Raw genomic sequence first — 20,717 nt, 5'->3', positions numbered from 1 at the left:
ATTGCATGCATTTGTCCAGACCCACTTCAGCCTGGCTGGTTTGATGCGAGCTAGGTTCGGCTGTTCAACAAACAAAACACGGCGACTACACGATCTACGGCCGGCGCCGGAGCGTGACGCCGAACGAGGCGGCGGAGCTAGCTAGAAGACTTCATTCCCTTGGGTCCAGCTGCGGGTGGCTACGTGGATAGATGCGCGGCGGCGTGATGCCGCTAGATGAGGAGGACCAGCAAGACCTGTCTCCTGTGGATCCGACCGAGGACGACGACGACGTGGTCAACGACGGCCGGTGCGGCGACGCGACGCCGGGCGAGGTGGCCCTGGGTGAGAAAGCGGAGCGATTTGCGCCGGAGACGGGAGGCGACTTCATCCCCCTGGATCCAGTCGAGGACGACGAGGCGGTGCCAGGTGAGGAGGAGAACGGACGGTTTGAGGAGGATTGCATGGTCTACGGCCAATGTGGCGGCGTGACGCTGGATGAGGTGGCGCTGCACGGGCAGTTCGCATCAGAGGTAGAAGACTTCCTCCTCCCCTTGGATCCGACCGAGGACGATGACATAGCCTACGGCAGAGAATGGCTCCATCTATTCAACCCGTTTTGTGGACCTAGCTACTACCCCTCCTGAGTCCTGACAGTACGACCTGATCTGCAAATGGGGAACTTGGTCGAGTCGCCTACTGTTTCGGAATCCGTCACTGTTATGGAAATAAAAATGGTGCGTGTACCCCTTTTTGTATGGATTGTGTTTTTCCCCTTGTTGTCTCGCTCACATCGATCCTGGTCAGAACAAACTATCAATTTGAGCATTGTACTCTGTACGGTAAGAATTCTACCACTATAAAAATTGCCAAGAGCTAGCAAGTTGGACATGAAGTTAGGGTACTGAAAAGTTGTCAAGAAATTTAACGGTATACCAAATAAACCGCGTATTAGGCTAGTTGGGTTTCTTTTTTCGATACAAGAATTATTATATGGTTGTATGTTATAATTCATTAGATGAGCGTTACGTTTGTGTTATCTTCTTTGTTCTCTTTTTAGTTCCTCGTACTCAATATACCACATTCCTTTTGTTGAAATATTATATCATGATGTTTTTCTCTGTACCTATTGATCCAACTAAGTTGACCTAAGCGTTCCGACTGGACCGCGACAAAATATCTCTCGCCGACTTCAATTTTGCCCTTTATTATCAAAGAAAATCCAGTAAACAAAAATGAAGAATTCCAAATTTGGCTCACAGGAACTTGCCGAGTAAAGGCGCGCCTTTACACCCTCCGTCGCAACGCCAGAGGTCACCATCAGCTCAATCATAAGCTACCATCGTTGACACGGACAGGCGTACACCACGCAACCCCTGTCACGCACGCAAGCAAAACCACCACTCCAGGACAAAACAAGGAAAAAAAAATTGTGTGCAAACCGCGAACCGCAAGCGAAGCAACCGCACCCGCTGCCTGTGTGCAAACCGTGCAGGCCTGCCTGCGCCGCGCCTTCCACGAGCGCCACCCCAACTGCAGCAGCGGTTGCAGTAAAGCAGGCACGCTCCCCTCGCAAGCCTCCGCTCCACTCCACTCTACTCCCCCGTTCCCCTCCCAAACCCCCTCCTCTGCTCCGGCCAAATGCGCGATTAGCGCCGCCGCGAGAGAGGATCGACCCATCGCCTCGCGACGGAGGGGCCGGCCATGCCGTCCGCGCAGGGGGAGCTGGTGCCTCCGTGGCTCAGGTCCATCCCGCTGGCGCCTGAGTTCCGCCCCACCGCGGCCGAGTTCGCCGACCCCGTCGCCTACCTCCTCAAGATCGAGCCCGCCGCGGCGCCCTTCGGCATCTGCAAGGTCGTGCCGCCGCTCCCGCCGCCGCCCAAGCGGACCACGCTCGGCAACCTCTCCCGCTCCTTCGCCGCGCTCCACCCGGGCGACCCCTCGCCCACGTTCCCCACCCGGCACCAGGAGCTCGGCCTCTGCCCGCGCCGCCCGCGCCCCGCGCTCAAGCCCGTCTGGCACTCCTCCCGCCGCTACACGCTCCCGCAGTTCGAGGCCGAGGCAGGGGCCTCGCGGAAGGCGCTCCTCGCGCGCCTCGGCGTCCCCGCCTCCAGGCAGCTCTCGCCGCTCGACGTCGAGGCCCTCTTCTGGCGCTCCACCGCCGACCGCCCCGTCACCGTCGAGTACGCCAGCGACATGCCCGGCTCGGGGTTCGCCCCCCGCGACGCACGCCCGACGCAGCTGCCCGCGGCCCACGTCGGCGAGACGGCCTGGAACATGCGCGGCGTCGCCAGGAGCCCCGCGTCGCTGCTGCGGTTCCTGCGGGAGGAGGTGCCCGGGGTCACGTCGCCGATGCTCTACGTCGCCATGCTGTTCAGTTGGTTCGCGTGGCACGTAGAGGATCACGACCTGCACAGCCTCAACTACCTGCATTCCGGGGCTCCCAAGACGTGGTACGGGGTGCCGCGCGACGCTGCCCTCGCGTTCGAGGACGCGGTGCGCGTCCATGGGTATGGTGGCGAGGTGAACCCCTTAGGTGAGACGGCGGCATTTCATCGTTTTCCATAGAACCCCTGTTCCGTGCTTCTGAAACTGTAACGTGATATGTGTATTTCTAACTGTGATCTCGGGTGCAGAGACGTTTGCAATGCTGGGTGACAAGACTACGGTGATGTCCCCTGAAGTGCTCGTGCAATCTGGGATTCCCTGCTGCAGGTGGTGCTACTGCTTCCTTCCGTTACTGAATCACTTCCTTTGATACCTTTGGTGGTTGATGAACGGTTGGTTGTTCTATGCATCGAAACAGATTAGTGCAGAATGCAGGGGAGTTTGTGGTCACTTTCCCCGGATCATATCACAGCGGTTTCAATCACGGTGAGCAGTCTTAGGACTTGGACTCACTGAAAATCCTGCCTTTTATCTATGCTACATTTGTTTGCCTACTCAATTATGCCTGCCGAATAATGTCTTAATGCCAACCCTTTTTGTCACTAGATTTCTGGAACTAGACATGCCTTGAACAGTAAGGTAGCTTAGCAATTTTTGCAAATGTTGTGTCTTTGTGATGCGGACCGTTTTATTTGGAATGGCATGGCGGGAAAGAAAAGTCCTTTTCTGGCTTCAATATTAAAAGTTAGTGGATATGACGAGTATCGGATACAAGATGTAACGGAAAAAAGAGAATGGTGGTATCTATTGATTGCTTGAGTTTTAGACCGGACAACTATAGGATATTTAAGGTCGGGATTAACATTTTCCTATAATAGGAAATTATCTATCCTTCAGAAAACTGAACTATTACCTTTCTCGTAAAGATCTTCCGTTTTGTGTTTTGCCCTTTACCTAGTAACTTTGGTTGTGTGCCTTGCAATGGAGTCTTCATAAATCCATGCCAGCTACACTGGTGTGTAGTATACAAATGCAAGCTACATGTTTGCTGCAGGTACCACAGTGCATGTGCATATGACCACATTAGGATTTTCTTTCTATCACATGCTAGGAAAATTAATATTGCTGTTGCTTGGTCGTTGCTTTGCTGTCTTTTGTGGGTGATCCTTCCAATCAGCTCGTGAGGAAGTTTTGTATGTGGCAGGATTCAACTATGCGGAAGCATCAAATATGGCTACTCCTGAATGGTTGAGAGTTGCAAAAGAGGCTGCAGTTCGGAGAGCTTCAATCAATCGTCCTCCCATGGTTTCACACTATCAACTGCTCTATGAACTTGCACTGTCGATGTGCTTGAGGTATTCATCATATGTTGTGTGCTTCATTTTATATCATTTTTTTCTCAAACATGTAGCGTGCTTTATGAGGCAGATCTTTTCTTATGAGATACCTACTGCATACCATTCAGAAAGAAAACTGATTTCACTTCTGGATCTGGTTGTGGTACTTGTCTTTTCATGGTTTCAACTCCCATTTTTTATCAACAACAGTAGTAGGTGACCAATGAAGAATTTCCGTCTGCTTACTTATCTTAGGGTGTGTTCGTTTCCTGGGGTCTAAAGTTTAGAGGGGTCACATCAAAGAGAATCTTGTCATTTAGAAGTATTAAATAAAGTCTAATTACAAAACTAATTGCAGAATCCCAGTGCTAATTCGCGAGACGAATCTAATGAGGTATATTAGTCTATGATTAGCGGATGATTACTGTAGCATCACTATAGCAAATTATGGATTAATTAGGCTCATTAAATTTGTCTCGCGAATTAGCACCCAGCTGTGCAAAAAGTTTTATAAACAGATTTTATTTAATAATTCTAAATAGCAAGATTCTTTTTGATACGATGGGTCTAAAGTTTAGAGGGTAGGAAACGAACAGGGCCTTAGGCTTGTCTATATTTGATGTCTCCATTTCAATTTCTGCAATACAGAAAATATTTTGCAAAAGATTTTCTGCTTTCATATGTTTTTTTTCTCCGAAGAACTGCTTTTGTATATTGCAATAGCCATGATGTTGTGACATAATTCTTCAATTATTGGAACTTCATTCTTTTCTAGGTCCTTCTATGCTTCAAGAAGTCTCTCATTACATGTGTATCTGGACCTTTAGTTTGATTTTGTTTAAAATTCTACATTTCTAGGGATCCATCCAGCGGGGCTATGGAACCACGAAGCTCTAGGTTGAAGGAGAAGAAGAAAAGTGAAGGTGAACAATTGGTCAAAAAGATATTTGTCCAAAATGTTATTGAAGACAATAAACTGCTTAACCATTTTCTGAGTGATGGGTCTTCTTGCACTATTCTTCCAACTAGTCCCAATGATGGTTCTGCAGTATCAAGTTTACTCTCAAAATCACAGTCAACAACTAAACCCAGGATATCGGATTGCCAGTGCAGTAGCGCAGAAGCTCCAAAAGACTCAAGATGCTTACCAACAAATGGGCTGCTTGGTAAGAATGGGGAATTGCCATCATCCAAAGAAATTCCAATGTCAGTTTGCTCAGGAGAGAAGTTCCCACCTACAGCGTGTATGCATGACTGTGTAAACATGTCGGGCTCATCAGATGCAAACAATGCAGAAAGTGATAAGGGGGATATAAACAGTGCTGATGGCCTTCTAGATCAAGGTTTCTTATCCTGTGTCACTTGCGGGATTTTGAGTTTTTCATGTGTGGCTGTCGTCAAACCAAGGGAGTGTGCAGCAAAATGGTTGATGTCTGCTGATTCTAGTTTGATCAATAAACAATTTGCTGGTTCTGGAGAAGGTCATCTGATAGATGCATTACAAAGTGCGACGACAAATAGTGGAGTTTTACGTAAGCCATATGTCTTTAATGTACATTGAATACATGTTATATTTGTGCTACTTCCATTGGTGAATTCTAAATGAGCTTTAGTTCAACCTCTGGTGCTTTAATTTTGAGTTATTTCCTTGCATTTTGTTTGTCATGGAAGTGGATAGTTTATGATGCAAACGTTATGTCTAATTCCTACTCCTGTAATATTTGCATCTGGCCATCATAGCAATTCCAAACACAAGAGATGCAAGAGCATGTGTCATGTGCATTGTTCCTTGTGTAGTGCTGGTTGAACTTTATAGTTTATTTCTTTTTCCAAATTGCAATTTCATATTAGCTTCTTTGGGCTCATGGCATAAATCATTTATTTTCATCTAATGTATGTATGTATGTATCTTTAATCAACAAGCAGGATCTGGTTTTGAAATGGATAGCAATAGAATAAGTTCAGGTGCTGCAGCCCTCAACAGGAATTCTGCTCTTGACCTTTTGGCATCTGCTTATGGAGATCCATCAGATTCTGATGATGATGTTTTGAACAAAAAAATTCAGGTCTCTAATGTCTCCAGTGAATTAATAAGTCACACAATTGAATCACAGCCCAATAATACTTCAAGTATCGGGTGTGATGGAACTAACCTGTCGTCAAGTAGTAAAGAACACCAACAAAGACCATCTTCTCAGAGGCCACAATGTATTGGTAACACAAACAATGGACCAAAAGGTGTTCGTACAAGAAATAAGTATCAACTTAAGATGGTGCTTTCTGAGGGGTTTCAACCAAAGGATATATATTCAGAAATGCAAAAGAAGGTTCAATGTGAACCATTGAGCTCGAACAGGACTTCAACAGAGGGACTTCATGGTACAGATTGTCAAGCTGCCCATAACAGTGCTACAATCTGTATGGATGGTAACAGAAGCACTACGACTATGGTGGACAACTTAGCTACATCGATTGTGCAACCTGATAAGGATTCATCAAGAATGCATGTATTTTGTCTTGAACATGCTATTGAGGTTGAGAAGCAACTTCAAACTATTGGGGGTGCCCATATTTTTCTTTTGTGCCGTCCAGGTCAGTCACTAGGCTTGCTCGGTAATTACTGTTTTTGAATGCAACGCGATATGCTTCTTTTTTATCTACCATTTTTTAGCAATGACTTCATGATCTTCAAGACTGCATGAGTTCATCATGACCAAGCAATTACCCTTTGAATACACTAGTGCATGATCCATCCAACATATTGTCCTAAAATGTCATCCTTTCCTATTCGAAAGGACATTTTACTTCCATTGGTTTTGGTGAAGTGAGAATAAGTAGGTTCAGACTTCCATTGCTTTCAGATCTTAATGATACAAAATATCCACCAATGCTTCCTAGGTTCTCAAAACCTCAAATGACGCAATGTTTTTTATCATTTGTACAGAATATCCCAAAATAGAAGTAGAAGCCAAATTGCTGGCTGAAGAAATGGAAGTTGAGTATGACTGGAAGGATATTCGTTTCAAAGAGGCAAGCATCGAGGATAGGGAGAAGATGCGGGAAGTTGTGCAGGATGAGGAAACAATACCGACAAATAGTGATTGGGCTGTAAAACTGGGCATTAATCTTTATTATAGTGCTAATCTTGCTAAGTCTCCTTTATATAACAAGCAATTGCCATACAATAGAGTTATCTATAAGGCATTTGGCTGCAGTTCTCCCAATAACTCGCCAGTAAAGCTGAAGACTTATGCCAGAAGGCAAGGCAGGGCGAAGAAAATAGCCTTGGCTGGCAGGTGGTGCGGGAAAATATGGATGTCAAACCAGGTCCATCCATACTTGGCTCACAGAATCAAAAGTCATGAGCCAGATGAAATAGATGAAATCTGTTCTTCTATTCAGAAACCCAATGCTGAACATGTTGAAAATTCAAGTAGAGAGGGCACCTCCACAAGAAAGAGTAGCAGCAGAGCAATTGAAGAAAAAACAAGCAACAGGGAGAAAGAACCATTGGAGAAAGCAAAATCCAAGAAGCCAAAACATACTGAAGAGGACGATTTGAAAGCATTAGAAGGTGCTGCAGAGGCCTCCGCAAGAAAGAGTAACAGCAGAACAGATGAAGAAAATGCAAGCAAGCGGAAGAAAGAACCTGTGGAGAAAGCGAACACAAAAAAGCCAAAATATACTGAAGAGGAAAATTCAAAGTCAATGAAAGGTGCTTCGGAAGTCTCTCCCCCCTCACCATCTAGGATGGTAATCCGTAGCAGCTCCAGGATTGCCAATAGGAAAAACATGCTGAAATCAAAGATGGAAGAAGAGGATAATGATCCAGCTAGCCATCCAAAGGCAATGGTTGAAGAGGATAGTGATGATCCTGCTAGCCATTCAAGAGCTAGAGGAGCGCTAAGGCAGAAGACAAACATAGATGTGAAGAAACAAACGAAGAAAACTAGAGCAGAAAAGCAAAAGGCTTCAAGCCCAGCTGCTCTGAAGGATGAAGAGCGAACGTCGGAATGCAAGGAACTTTCTTTCACAAAACAGCAGCTATCTTCACGCAAGCAGAAGACTAAAGTAGAAGAAAAGCAGCAAATGAAGAAAACTAGAGAAAATAAAGGAGCTCCTCCAAGTTCTCCGAAGCATGGTGAAGAGTATGCATGCAACATTGAAGGCTGCTCCATGAGTTTCGGCACAAAACAGGAGCTGTCTCTGCATAAGCGTGACATCTGCCCAGTGAAGGGCTGTGGCAGGAAGTTCTTCTCGCACAAGTACCTGCTGCAGCACCGCAAGGTTCACAACGATGACCGTCCACTGAAATGCTCGTGGACGGGCTGTGACATGGCGTTCAAGTGGCCATGGGCTAGGACAGAGCACATGAGGGTGCATACAGGCGACAGGCCCTATGTTTGCCCCGAGCCAGGGTGTGAACAGACATTCAGGTTCGTCTCTGATTTCAGCCGCCACAAGCGCAGGACTGGCCATGCAGCAAAGAAGGCCAAAACAAAGAAGTGAGGCAAAGCAGCAGTAGCTTACAGTAGTAGTGAAGGAATAGGAGAAAGTTTGTACATTCCGTTAGCACCCAGAGCCCATGTTGGTCTCTGCTCACAGTTTGGAGGAATTCTAATGGACCCACAATTAGTGTGGTTCCGTGTCAGTAATTTGGTTATCATTAACAAATTATCATGGTCTCTGCTGACTTGAAATCCATGGTTAAGGTTAAGTAGCATTCCGATCTGTCTTTGGCTGTTGTTCATTACTTGATTGATCTTGTTGCGCTGACTGATGGTAAAATCTGCCTGGCTTTGGTGCTAGTGCTCTGCTTGTTCCCAGAATTTTTGTACGCCCATTCTGAGATTCTGTATTGCCACGTGAACATGGCGCGGGTTCGTTTGATGTCGTAGATCTGTTTCTGCTGTTGGCTGCCGGCTTGGGGGTGATGCGTTGCTTTGGTGCTATCTGGCCCGCCCGGTGCCGTCAGCGTCATGCTGCCGATCCCACAGGAGAACATCCTCTGCTGACCAATCCTGAAACTGGTACCGAGACCGGTGAAGCAGCACGCGAATTCGTTTCCCTTTTCTGGTATTTCTGAATTCTGATCAAGCTCAACTGCTCAACCAAAAAAGTTAACCTCCAAGGTTTCTGCTCAATGGTTGTCCATGGTAGAACTGCACTGGGGTTCTGCATCAGTCAGCAATTCATAACAACTTGCTTAGGAATCAGCAGGAGCAGCCTCCATTTCCGGCTTCTGTGACTCGTTCTCCAGCAACCGAGTCTGTATGCTGATGTGCGTCTAGCAAACTACGCTCTACACGCAACTTCTATTCGGTTTTCCTTTGAAGCCTCGCGAAAGACATGGAAGAATCTGCAGACCATGGGAACGCGATTCCGCGCTCTTGCCTCCTCCGCCGCCGTCGCAGCCTCCGGAATCCTTATCGCAACCGACTCGCTCCTACCGTAGATTCATAGTACTCCCAGCTCCTCGGCCCCCGCGACCGCCATTAACACCGCCTCTCATCTCCTCGACGGCCATGGCTACCCGAGTAGCATCCTTAAAACTGGCTGCACACAGATCAACACGGCCAATGGCGGCGGCTATACCACCCCCGCGAAGGCACGAACGATCCATCCATCGATCTCCTTCGACGCGAATGAATCTGGCCTGAATCTTCGACGCCCCCAATGGGCAGCCAGCACGAGAGCCCAGCCGAGGCGGCGGCCAACTTTGCTGCGGCAGCCATCGACCCCAACCCCCGAGCGGAATCTGACACCATCCCCCACGCTTTCTGTTACCGCCATCAATTCAATTCAAATCGTTCCCGCCGCAAAGGCGAGGCTCCCCCTCCCCCGGCCCGCGCTATAAATACGGCTCCTCCCTCCTCGTCCCAACTCACCAGCTCACACTCCGAGCAGAGCGATCGAGCTCCCCGGTCGCTACCGCAGCTGCCACCACAACAAACTCGGCGGTAGCTTGCAGCAGGTGCTTGCACGATGGCGCGGCTCGCTAAGCGGCTTCTACTGGTGGCCCTGGTGGTGGCGGCGGCGGCGGCGCTGTGCCGCGCCATGGAATTCGACGAGAAGGACCTGGCGACGGACGAGGCGCTGTGGGACCTGTACGAGCGGTGGCAGGCGCACCACCGCATGCACCGGCACCACGGCGAGAAGGGGCGGCGCTTCGGCACCTTCAAGGAGAACGTGCACTTCATCCACGCGCACAACAAGCGCGGCGACCGCCCGTACCGCCTCCGCCTGAACCACTTCGGCGACATGGGGCGGGAGGAGTTCCGCTCCACGTTCGCCGACTCCCGCATCAACGACCTCCGCCGCGAGCCGCGCGCCCGGCCGGCCGTGCCGGGGTTCATGTACGAGGACGTGGCCGAGCTGCCGCAATCCGTGGACTGGCGCCGGGCGGGCGCGGTCACCGCCGTGAAGAACCAGGGCAAGTGCGGCAGCTGCTGGGCCTTCTCGACGGTGGTGGCCGTGGAGGGCATCAACGCGATCCGGACGGGGAGGCTGGTGTCCCTGTCGGAGCAGGAGCTGGTGGACTGCGACACAGAGGAGAACGGGTGCCAGGGCGGGCTGATGGAGAACGCCTTCGAGTTCATCAAGGGCCACGGCGGCATCACCACCGAGGCCGCGTACCCGTACCGCGCGCGCAACGGCACCTGCGACAGCTACCGGACCCGGCACGGGCAGGTGGTGGTGATCGACGGGCACCAGGCGGTCCCCGCGGGGAGCGAGGAGGCGCTGGCCAAGGCGGTGGCGCACCAGCCGGTGTCCGTGGCCATCGACGCGGGGGGCCAGGCGTTCCAGTTCTACTCGGAGGGCGTGTTCACGGGCGAGTGCGGCACGGACCTGGACCACGGCGTGGCGGCGGTCGGGTACGGCGTGGACGACGACGGCACGCCCTACTGGGTGGTGAAGAACTCGTGGGGCCCCGGGTGGGGCGAGGGCGGGTACATCCGGATGGAGCGCGGTGCCGGCGACGGCGGGCTCTGCGGCATCGCCATGGAGGCCTCCTTCCCCATCAAGACCTCCCCCAACCCGGCGCAAAAGCCCCGGCGCGCGCTCCTCGCCAGGGACGCCTCCGCCTCCGCCGCCTCCTCCCAGTGATCCATCCATGGCTGCATCGATCTGAGCGAGCATCATCCGGAGGAACGCACCATGCATCAGCTGGCGCGCAAGTATACGCAGCCAGGACTACTACCAAGTTACCACCACTACTACTGTTTGCTTGTGTTATTAGTTGTCGATTGGGTTGTACTAGTGATACGTGGTTTGATTGTGCCGGTCTGGGTCTCGGTGAGAGACGAGAGAAGCTAGAATAAAAGTAGCGGCGCGTGCGCGCAAAAAAGAGTAAGATTAGGCGTGTGTCTAAATTCTACTGGTAATGTAATACGGTGTGGCATGTAATGCACCGGGATATTAAAAGGTAAGGGAGCTACGCGTAAGCTAGCAAGCAGTTGCTTATGTATACTTGCATAGTATGCCTCTCTGTTCTTCTTCCTCTGTCATCGGCAGCGCGTACGGTGTTCCTTCAAAGCTGTTGGAGCCGGGCAGCCCCAGGTCGCGTCCGATCCTGACCCCCCACGCGCACAGTAGCACCACGCAATCTCCTGTTGGGAAAAGGCAAGGATATTCTTGCCATCAGCCTCGAGCCACCATTGGCACAGTGATGGCCACTGTGCCAACTCGCGGTCGTGCCCGTGCCTGTACGTCGCACAGTGCAGTGCAGCTTGGGTACGCAACGCGGAGGACTTCATGCCGTGACTTTGATACCGGGCTCAAACTGCTGGGCCCGATGGGCTACGACCCTGGCCCTAATTAATCGAGCGTGGCTTCGTGGGCTGGACCGAAACGAATTCACGGGGCGATCTCGGCAGCGAAAGGAAAGAATATAGAGCGCACACGCCGTTTGATCAGCGAACCTTTTGCTGGAGCAGCCAGTAACCGGCGTCGATCCCGACCCTGAGCACGCACGTATGGCGCTAGTGATCAGCGAGGTAGGGAGACTGGGAGAGCACAAGATTGGCTGCTTTTAGGTCTGCCGCTGCACGGCGCTCCTACAGCGCACGTATTGCTAGCCAAAAAGGTTGGTCTATCTATATGTGTGCATCGCCCCTGCCACCTTGCCTTTGCCTAGCTGCAGTGCACCCCCTGCCGGCCTCGATCACTGCTCGGCCCTGGTACTACTACTGTGTGCTGTCTACTACCGCGCCGGCCGCGTACTTGCAGCTATCAAGCAGCAGCGTGTAGGGGGGCGCATGGCGTACGCTGGTAGCTAGCTACGTGCGTACAGGTGCTAGGTACGTGCAGGGCCTGGTGTACGTGCTGCGCGCGCACATAAATATACTGTAGCGCCGGGCCCTTTCGCGATCGTGGCGCGAGCGGAACAGGCGCCCGGACACAGCCGGGCCGGATGCGGACGTGCGCCTGGGGGGGCGTACGAGTACGAGCGAGCTGCCTGAGGGATGGATGTGCGTGGGCGGCGTACGAGCGAGACGAGGGATGTACTCGCGACATCGGGGGCCGACGTCTGGCGCTGTTCCTTCCGGTACTTGCGGCAGCGCTTCTCCTGCTGCACCAGCCGTCGTTGTCACCCGTAGCACTGGACGGCGATCCGTAAGCGCTGATGCACCGCCGCGCCGGGCAGGAAAGTGAGCCAAAGGCGCCACCGCCACCACCTACCGGACCCAACAGGTCCGGGTACCCGCACGTAGGGCCGCGTGCCGTCGCGGTGAGCCGGGAGCCGAGCCTTCTCGCGCGCGGCGGGGTCGGCGACTCGGCGGCGCCGACAAACCTAACCAACCGCTGTTCCGTCCTGGAACCAACGGGGATGCGCCAATCCCCGGCCCATCGGGGCCGCCGCGCCGGCCGCACGAGACCTCGAATCGGTCGGTTCCATCCGCTTCCACGTAAACTGCGCCGCTGCGGCCCGATCGACCTGGAGCCTGCCGCGTCCTCCGATGCCGGCCGCAGTCGGCGCTCGCCGCGGTGTGTGTAGCTGCTGCGGCTGCACGTAGCCCTGCAGCCGCGGCGCTCATCGGGGTCGGGTCGGGGGACGCAGTAGTAATACCGGCCGCTCGGTTACTGTACGCCGGCCGCCGGCACAGTAGCATCGTCACTGCGGCGTCGGTCAGGTTCGTAGACGGCAGCCGTAGCTGAGCCACGCTTCTATAGTACATACGGATAAGACAGCGCCCCAGGCGCTGGCACTATTTTTCCAATCCATATATATAGGAGCTGGATGGACCTGCCAGCCACTCCATCAGGTCGTTTTGCATCGAGAGGATCCAAATATCTCAGATGACGAAAAAGAATTCGCAGGCGGTACTGTAGAATTGGGCTAGCCCAGTTAATCTGTAGAGGCTTTCCCTTTCGCCCACGAACCTGACAGAGAGAGTCCACTTCTCCATCCAGTACAAGCCGCGCTGCCCGTCGATCGATCGACTCCAAAAATCTGAAACTCTGAATACCTCATGTGAAAGATCTTACCGAGCGAGCAAGCGTGGACAGCCAGCCGCAAAGCGGAGATTGTGAGAAGACGTGAGAGAGAGGTGTGTGTTGCCAGCGCGGGCATGTTGCGTTGCGCCCTGCGCGAACGAACGAACGAATGAACGGACGGACGGAGAGCCCGGCACGGCGGCGTGGCTGCGCGCGCGGGTTGACCGCTCCCAACGCCGAGCCCACGTGCCGAACTCTGCCGGCCAGCGTTCCCTGTCTCCGACCAGCAGCAGGAACCTCGGCGACCACCGTTCGCCGGCGGGCCGGGAGAAGAAGCAGATAGAGCCCTCCCGCTCATGCCAAACACCCGTCAAAAAATTCCCGCGGAATCCCCCCTGCGATCCGCGCCATCTCGACCTGCAGACGGCTCGCCTCCTGCAACAGCTAGCCTACAGAACGCCACCACCAGCAGTGCCATCAATTGTTTTCTCCACTCCACGTCGCCATGATCCAGGTGAAGATGGAGCACGGATCGACGGATCGACCGGTGGATGGATGGATCAGATTCAGAGTGCGCTTGCAGGCAAAGCAAGATCGAGGCAGCGCCAAGTGAAAGGCCTGGCGAGGAATGACAATACAGGCGTCAGGCTGCGGCGATAAGGATACCTACTGTGGCTAAATACACAGAATACGCACCTCGACAAGACCGGACATGCCGCTGCCCGTGGGCCCCCGGCCTAAACCCCATGGCCACTGTCTCCCGCCGAGGAGTGATGAGGGCTGCGCGCCGCCGGCGCACCGCCCCTGCCTGCAGGGTGCCTTTCCGTCTCGCCTCTCCGCTATCGCGCCTTTTGTCCGTCCCAGGGCGACGCGGACGCCGGAGGTGCAGGATCTTCTGCGATTACTGTACGTGCTTCCCACAAATCGGGGTGCGTCCATCTTGTCTGCCCCCATTTCTGCTTCGGAAGAGCCGGGGAATAGAGTCGGAATACTTCTGGTTTCCTCTGTTGTTTTGGGTTTTACCGCTTTGGTTCGCAGTTTTGGGACCGGAGGGAGAGCCAGGCACTGTTTGGATGGATGGATTAATTTTTAGTTCGGATCACATATGATGTTTGGATGCCAGTTAGAAGAAACTAAATATGAGTTAACTATAAAATTAATTATATAAATGGAAACTAATTCACGAGATAAATCTATTAAGTCTAATTAATCCATCATTAGCTCATATTTACTGTAATACAACATTGCCAAATTATGAACTAATTAGATTTAACGGACTTCATCTCGCCAATTAGTCTTTATTTATGCAATTATTTTATAATTAATTTATATTTAATACTTCCAATTGGTGTTAAACATCCGATATGACAGGAACTTTAGTTACTCGTCCAAACACCCATGCTCTCTAACTTTTTTTGTCTTATATAATGAAGTAGGATATATTCTTATAAAAATGAACAAGGCTACTCCTCTGGGTTCATGATTTTACCGTTACAGCACGAGAAGATTTGGTCACTACCATTACATAGATCAAGTTTTTCCTAGACTACCAAGCCTAATGACTTCGACACACAATTGGCATGTTTCCCTCACATGCAGAGCTGTTTCCTACCTTTGTTTTTTCAATTTTCCGGCGGTATGTACCCAGCTAATGCGCTCGCGTACACCACAAACACACACAAGTACGTTTGTATCACATAATTTTAAGAGAAAAAACAGACATGACACGGAGTGTGAGTATGGGAAAGACCCATCCAGATTCTATGCATCTAGTTAAACTAAATGTTGTAGCAAATTTAGCTGGTATATATGTCCATGTTGACAGTATTTCTAAAGAATAAGCCTGAAACCTATACTTTAATTGATGCCCCTGTTCTAGGCCATCATTGTGAGGTCTGCAGCCTAGTATGTAATAACTGATGGGTGATCAAAATAGTTGCTATGCAGCTGTGCCTAACGGACTTACCTTTCCGTTGTAAATAAGTGGCTCAGTTGGAGGTGTTTTTCCTCTTCCGACGGATATCTAGTGATGGATCTGATCTATTGATATCTTTGTAACTTTAGGGTATTTAAAAGAGGCTTATTTTCACAAGAAAATATACCTAGTTCACAGGTACAAATGGACATAATTTTTTGCGAAAACTTTAGGAATTTTTTTCAGCTTCAAAATGTGTTGATATGTATAGTATAATACTCCATAAAGTTTTGTATACGTTGGTACGTGTTTGTGGTCAAGGCACATTTTGGGATCCTGTTAGTATCAAAAGGCTAGATATTTACATATGTCTACTGCTCAACAAAGCATAAATTTCAACTCAGAAAGAAAAAAGCAAATCTATCGAAAAATCTCCCCAGCAAAAGAAGCAGACGTGGGGCCTGTCATGTACGCACGGGGCATGACTCGTGCAAGAGCAACAAGTGCTGTCGTTGCAGAGGATCCGAGCAAAACAATCCAGCACAACGCCCCTCCTCCCTCCTCTTCCCTCCGTACCGCCCTTCACCTCCCTCCTCGACTCTTCTCCTCCCCTCCTCCCTCTCCAATTCTCCATCTCTCCCCCCTCGTTCCTGTAGAGCTCCGAATAAAACCCCACCGGTTTTCTTTTCCCGCGACAATTACCATAAAAAGAGCTCTCAATCTCTCTCTCCTCTCTCCGGCCCCCTCTCCCTCCCTCGTTTCTGGCAGTAGTACCTCCACCACTCTCACTCCACCCACATACCGAGCATACAGCTAAGCAGGAGAGAGAGGGAGAGTCGGGGGTCCCCAAGTACAATTCTCGCCTGGTTCTTGATCGAAGGCATGATCAAGAATCGCTAGGAAGTCCTAGATCTTTGGACGGGCGTCTTCCCTGGACGTCTCGGTTTCTTTTGTTCCGAGCTCAGGCCATGGAGGGTGGGGGAGGGAGTGGAATCGGTGGGTTCCCTGGAGCCTCGGGCAACCTTCTCGATGCCGCAGCTCAGGCGTTCTACCCTGCTGTCGGTGCCCCCTACCCTCTACAGCCTCTCCCGCAACAAATATACTGCCCCCACCCGTATCCTGCCATGCCGGTGCCGGCTGCGGCGGCGATGGCCGTGCCGGTGCCGGTGCCTCCGATGGCGATGGCCCTGGCGCCGCCGCAGCCGGGGTACACCTTGCCGATGTCGACGCCGGTGGTCGACGGCCCATCGAGCCGCGTCGTGGTGCTGGGCCTGGTGCCGCCGCACGCTCAGGAGGCCGATGTGGCGCAGGCGATGGCGCCGTTCGGCGCGATCCGCTCCGTTGACGCGTCGGCGGTGGCGTCCGAGGGCGTGGCCACCGTCCATTTCTACGACATCCGCTCCGCGGAGCTCGCCGTCGCCTGCGTCCGGGAGCAGCACATGCGGCAGCAGAGCCGCCTGGGCCAGCTCTACGCGGCGGCGGCCACCGTGTCCCCGGCCTGGCCCCCGCCGCCGACGCCCCAGGCCTGGGAGTGGCCCCACGAAGACTGCCGCGGCCTCGTCCTCGGGCACGCCGTGTGGGCCCACTTCGCCACCGGCGCCGACGACGGCGACAACCGCGGCTCTCTGGTCGTGCTCAGCCCCCTGCCGGGCGTCTCGGTGGCGGACCTCCGCCAGGTCTTCCAAGCCTTCGGTACGCTCTCCACCGATCGAGCCGACCAACCAGCCATTTCGTTTTCCCACGCTCGTTTCTTGTGTTTCCCGCAGCAATTGTATTGGCCCGTCCTCGTGTTCGCAGGGGACTTGAAGGATGTGAGGGAGTCGGCGCATCGGCCGAGCCACAAGTTCGTGGACTTCTTCGACACGCGCGACGCCGCGCGCGCGCTCGCGGAGCTCAACGGCCAGGAGCTCTTCGGCCGCCGCCTCGCCATCGAGTTCACGCGCCCTTCCGGCCCCGGGCCCCGCAGGTAATTTCGGTCAGCCAGACTTGCCTTCTCGTCATTCAGTGGGCGGCTGAAATTTTGCCGTGTGCCTGTCGGTCGTAGGCGCGGGTACGTGCCCCACCACCGGCCCACCGCGCCGACTCCGCCGAGGCATCAAGCGGCGTGGCGAACGTCCCAGCCGTCGGCCTCCTCGTCGTCGTCGTCGGGCTCCGTGAGGGCGAGGGAAGGAGTGGTGCTTCTGCGGAGGAGCTCCTCTAAGGCCGTCGCAGGCGATCAGTCCAAGGGCGGCACGAGCCATGAGCGCAAGAGCAAGGGTGGCAACAAGGTCGTGCCGTCGGCGTCCTCCTCGTCACCCCCCTCCTCGTCGACCGCGACGGCGACTGGAAAGCAAGCCCAGAAAGGTGCCGGGAGCGGCGGCGGGAATTGGAAAGGACGGAAGAGCGGGTGGGAGGCGCGCTTCTTGTTCAAGGAGCCGGAGGCCGCCGGCGACGCCGCCACGCCGGCGGCGCCGGCTCAGGAGATGGACACGAGGACCACCGTCATGATCAGGAACATACCCAACAAGTACAGGTATCCTCGCCAATCTCCGCATTGCCGCGACACTGCTATATTTCATGGGCGCTGCACGCTTAGAACTGCAATTCTGCTGATGCTCGAGGCCTCTGGGTCGCAGCCAGAAGCTGCTGCTCAACATGCTGGACAACCACTGCATCCACTCCAACGAGCGGATCGCGGCGAGCGGCGAGGAAGGCGAGGGCCAGCCCTTCTCCTCCTACGATTTCGTCTACCTCCCCATCGATTTCAAGTGAGTACTTTCAGCCGATTTTACTTATATTTTATGGTGCCCGATGCAAGAACACACGCTTGGCAGCTTGAAAATTCGGTTGTTTTTCTGGGAATTTGGTGCCCTGAAAATTGTTGACATGGTAGAGTGCTTGTACTCGAATGGGAAATGTGAGGGGGGTGGTGGAAGGCGAGGGGTTCGGCTGCTGACAGCGCGAGAGCTTGTGGATCGAGGCGGCATCTTATCTTTGGGTGGGTAGAGTGAGAGTGCACACAGTGCAGTGGAGCAGCAGGCATGGATGGCTATGGCGTTACTAGCCCAAATGGAAATAAATTTGGCAGCGGCCCAAGGGGGATCCGTCTCGTTTTGATGCCATGGATTCTTTGGTTGCATGCGGATTCAGTATCTTCTGCCTGTTCACCTGCCTTCCTTTCTAGCCGGCCGCTGCTTCTGCCCTCTGGGATCGCCTATTCGCCTCCCTGCCTCTGCGTTTCTTGCTTTGCACAGCCCCGCACTTCCATAACAAGGCCAACACAAAGGGGAGACGCACCGGTGGGGGTGTAGACAGTAGAGACAGACGTATCATTTGCATCTGAGGAAAAATAATCGGAGTTTTTTACAATGTGAAAAATTGAACTTTTGACCAAATGAACAAAAAAATTGTAGTGTGCTTAAGAACTGGAGTAGCTTTACACCAGCAGCTTTACTCTTGCACGAAGCAAGTTGAGAAAAGACCTATCAATGCCCAATAACGAGAGGACATTAGTGGCTGTCAAAAGGCATGCAGCTTCACATACACATAAAGCAGCATCATGCCGCAAAGCTTTTTTACTCTGCTCTGTCTCAATTCTAAGGCTTTATATTAGTAGTTTACTTGTCGCCATGCCATTTTGAATTTCCATTTCTACTAGCATGTCATGAGGATTTTGTAGTGTTTGATACAAATTTCTTTATCCAATAATAAAAAATTTCAGCAACAAGTGCAACGTGGGCTACGGCTTCGTCAATATGACCTCGCCGGAGGCCGCCGTGCGGCTGTACAAGGCGTTCCACAAGCAGCCGTGGGAGGTGTACAACTCGCGCAAGATTTGCCAAGTCACATACGCGCGCGTACAAGTATGGCAGCTGCCTTTCACCTAGGCCAAAAATATATATTTTTTTCGTGTCGACTCCCATGTTTCAATTGTGTGGCTTGACACGCTCACGTTGTGGTGGCGCTGGGCGGCGCATCGCAGGGCCTGGAGGCGCTGAAGGAGCACTTCAAGAACTCCAAGTTCCCGTGCGACAGCGACGAGTACCTGCCCGTGGCGTTCTCGCCGCCGCGCGACGGCAAGCTCCTGACGGAGCCGGTCCCTATCGTGGGCCGCTCGCCCGCCGCGTCCGGCTCGTCGTCGTCGCCTCCCAAGAGCCGGGCGCCCAGCGTGGACCCTCTTGCGCAGGAGCTGATGCCGGCGCCCTCCTCGTCCGGCGACGGCGACGGCGACGGTGCGTCGTCCACCACGACGTCCTCCCACGCGCCGTCCGACGACGAGCACGAGGAAGACAGGCTCGCCGGGGAGCTGCGGCGCCTGGGCTACACCGACTAGCTAGCCGCCGCAGCTCTAGTAGCCGGCCTAGCTTAGCGGCGATCGGCAGGCGCGCGTGCGCCGCGTTGCTTCGAGAAGCGGAGGCAATGATGGCGGCCAAGCCTCTCGCTGCTCCGTAACTCCTGCACGCGCAGCGAGTGAAGTGGAGTGGAGTGGCAATTCATTTATGGCACATGAAGAACATAGAGGAGGGGTTGGAAAGAGAAGGGGAGGGGAGTGGGTGTTCGTTGGCTCGTAGAAGTACAAGCTGCGGCAGGAGGGTGGAGTCGTGTTCTTTTGGGTTTCGGTTTGAAGTTTCCATCGTTGAAACTTGGAGCTAGCTAGCGTAGCTTTAGCTAGGACTATCAATTCTTTGTACGCCATGCGTTTGTTCCTTACATTAATTACTACAGTTTACTACCATACTCCATATTCCGAGAGAGCCTCTGATCTGGTATCATCATGAGTTGCTGGATTCCATCGGATCTCTTCCATTTGATGATTCGCACCAGCCACCAGGAGATGAGATCTTCGCTCCATCTCCCCTACGCTCCTATGATATCTTTGGCTCTTGGGAAGTTAGGCTCTTGGCAGCCTCTTGTCCTCTTCCGTGCTTCCCAGTATGCTTGTTTCGTTGATCTTTTTTATGTTGTCTGTATTTTGATGAAATATATATTTTTAACTGCATTATGAAAAATTGTATATGGAATTCTGTAATTTTAGAAATAAATTTCTGCCGCATCAAGGCCATGGACTCATCATGGTTTGTCTTTTTTGTTCTTTTAATCTGAGAATTTATCCTTACCGTCTAGTTACACATGACCCCGGATCAGAGTGCCGGGCGTACTGGTCTTCCATCTCAGTGTTAGAAAAGAACCGAGATACAAGAAAAAAGCTTTAGAACTCGCACCCTCTCCCCCCTGTAAATGTAGTGATGAATATGTGCAATGCTTTTCGTTATGTACTCGTTCTGGTCTCTGGTCTTAAATATATGGCGTTATATATTTAAAAACATATATAGGTAGATCAGATAACCAGCTCCAGTTTTTTTAAAAAAATTAAATTATCTAGACTGCTGCATCAACCAAAAGATATGTAATGTACTCACTCAGTCCCTAAATAACACGCTTCCCGAGTGACACTTAGTTAGGGATGGAGGGAGTATGTGTTTACCTCCATGCCGCCACCTAATGTAGAGTCGAATCATTTATACATAGAGCACTTTAATTTGTAGATCTTACACGAAGTTTGGCAATGTGCGTGGAAAAAAATCAAGAAAGTTACAGGCTATTAGCATTCAAGTTCTTGTTAGCATGGAGTAAGTCATTGTTCCTTTCCTCTCTTGTTTCTGGTTCTCTAGAAAGGCGTT

The 20,717-nt window shown here is 52.3% G+C and overlaps 3 protein-coding genes across 3 annotated transcripts; all 3 read left to right on the top strand.

Moving 5' to 3' along the window:
* The first annotated feature begins 1,615 nt into the window (after nucleotides 1–1,615).
* Nucleotides 1,616–8,427, top strand: LOC112892233 (lysine-specific demethylase JMJ705-like). The gene is made up of 7 exons (XM_025959366.1): nucleotides 1,616–2,515; nucleotides 2,616–2,694; nucleotides 2,786–2,853; nucleotides 3,572–3,722; nucleotides 4,563–5,236; nucleotides 5,631–6,296; nucleotides 6,649–8,427. Exons 1-7 carry the CDS (start codon nucleotides 1,684–1,686, stop codon nucleotides 8,211–8,213), a joined length of 4,035 nt encoding a protein of 1,344 aa, XP_025815151.1. The 5' UTR covers nucleotides 1,616–1,683; the 3' UTR covers nucleotides 8,214–8,427.
* Nucleotides 8,428–9,689: 1,262 nt separating this feature from the next.
* LOC112896028 (cysteine proteinase EP-B 2-like) lies at nucleotides 9,690–10,811 on the top strand. The gene has a single exon (XM_025964061.1). It carries the CDS (start codon nucleotides 9,690–9,692, stop codon nucleotides 10,809–10,811), a length of 1,122 nt encoding a protein of 373 aa, XP_025819846.1.
* Nucleotides 10,812–16,025: 5,214 nt separating this feature from the next.
* Nucleotides 16,026–19,529, top strand: LOC112892234 (protein terminal ear1-like). The gene is made up of 6 exons (XM_025959367.1): nucleotides 16,026–16,749; nucleotides 16,855–17,023; nucleotides 17,102–17,569; nucleotides 17,673–17,804; nucleotides 18,758–18,899; nucleotides 19,019–19,529. The coding sequence occupies exons 1-6, from the start codon at nucleotides 16,026–16,028 to the stop codon at nucleotides 19,367–19,369; spliced, it is 1,986 nt and encodes a 661-aa protein (XP_025815152.1). The 3' UTR covers nucleotides 19,370–19,529.
* Nucleotides 19,530–20,717: the final 1,188 nt, after the last annotated feature.

Source organism: Panicum hallii, chromosome 5 (genome assembly GCF_002211085.1).
Source record: "Panicum hallii strain FIL2 chromosome 5, PHallii_v3.1, whole genome shotgun sequence".
In the NCBI taxonomy this organism is placed as follows: Eukaryota; Viridiplantae; Streptophyta; class Magnoliopsida; order Poales; family Poaceae; genus Panicum; species Panicum hallii.
Note: the sequence above shows the minus strand (reverse complement) of the source record. Positions and strands in the feature narration are given on the sequence as shown.

Excerpts from the sequence above, each read along its gene's own strand:
- LOC112892233 (XM_025959366.1), top strand. The coding sequence starts at position 1,684 with ATGCCGTCCGCGCAGGGGGAGCTGGTGCCTCCGTGGCTCAGGTCCATC. Across the intron at positions 2,854-3,571 it reads TCACAGCGGTTTCAATCACG|GATTCAACTATGCGGAAGCA; the intron begins GTGAGCAGTCTT and ends TGTATGTGGCAG. Across the intron at positions 3,723-4,562 it reads GCACTGTCGATGTGCTTGAG|GGATCCATCCAGCGGGGCTA; the intron begins GTATTCATCATA and ends CTACATTTCTAG.
- LOC112896028 (XM_025964061.1), top strand. The coding sequence starts at position 9,690 with ATGGCGCGGCTCGCTAAGCGGCTTCTACTGGTGGCCCTGGTGGTGGCG.
- LOC112892234 (XM_025959367.1), top strand. The coding sequence starts at position 16,026 with ATGGAGGGTGGGGGAGGGAGTGGAATCGGTGGGTTCCCTGGAGCCTCG. Across the intron at positions 17,024-17,101 it reads TCCGGCCCCGGGCCCCGCAG|GCGCGGGTACGTGCCCCACC; the intron begins GTAATTTCGGTC and ends TGTCGGTCGTAG. Across the intron at positions 17,570-17,672 it reads AACATACCCAACAAGTACAG|CCAGAAGCTGCTGCTCAACA; the intron begins GTATCCTCGCCA and ends TCTGGGTCGCAG.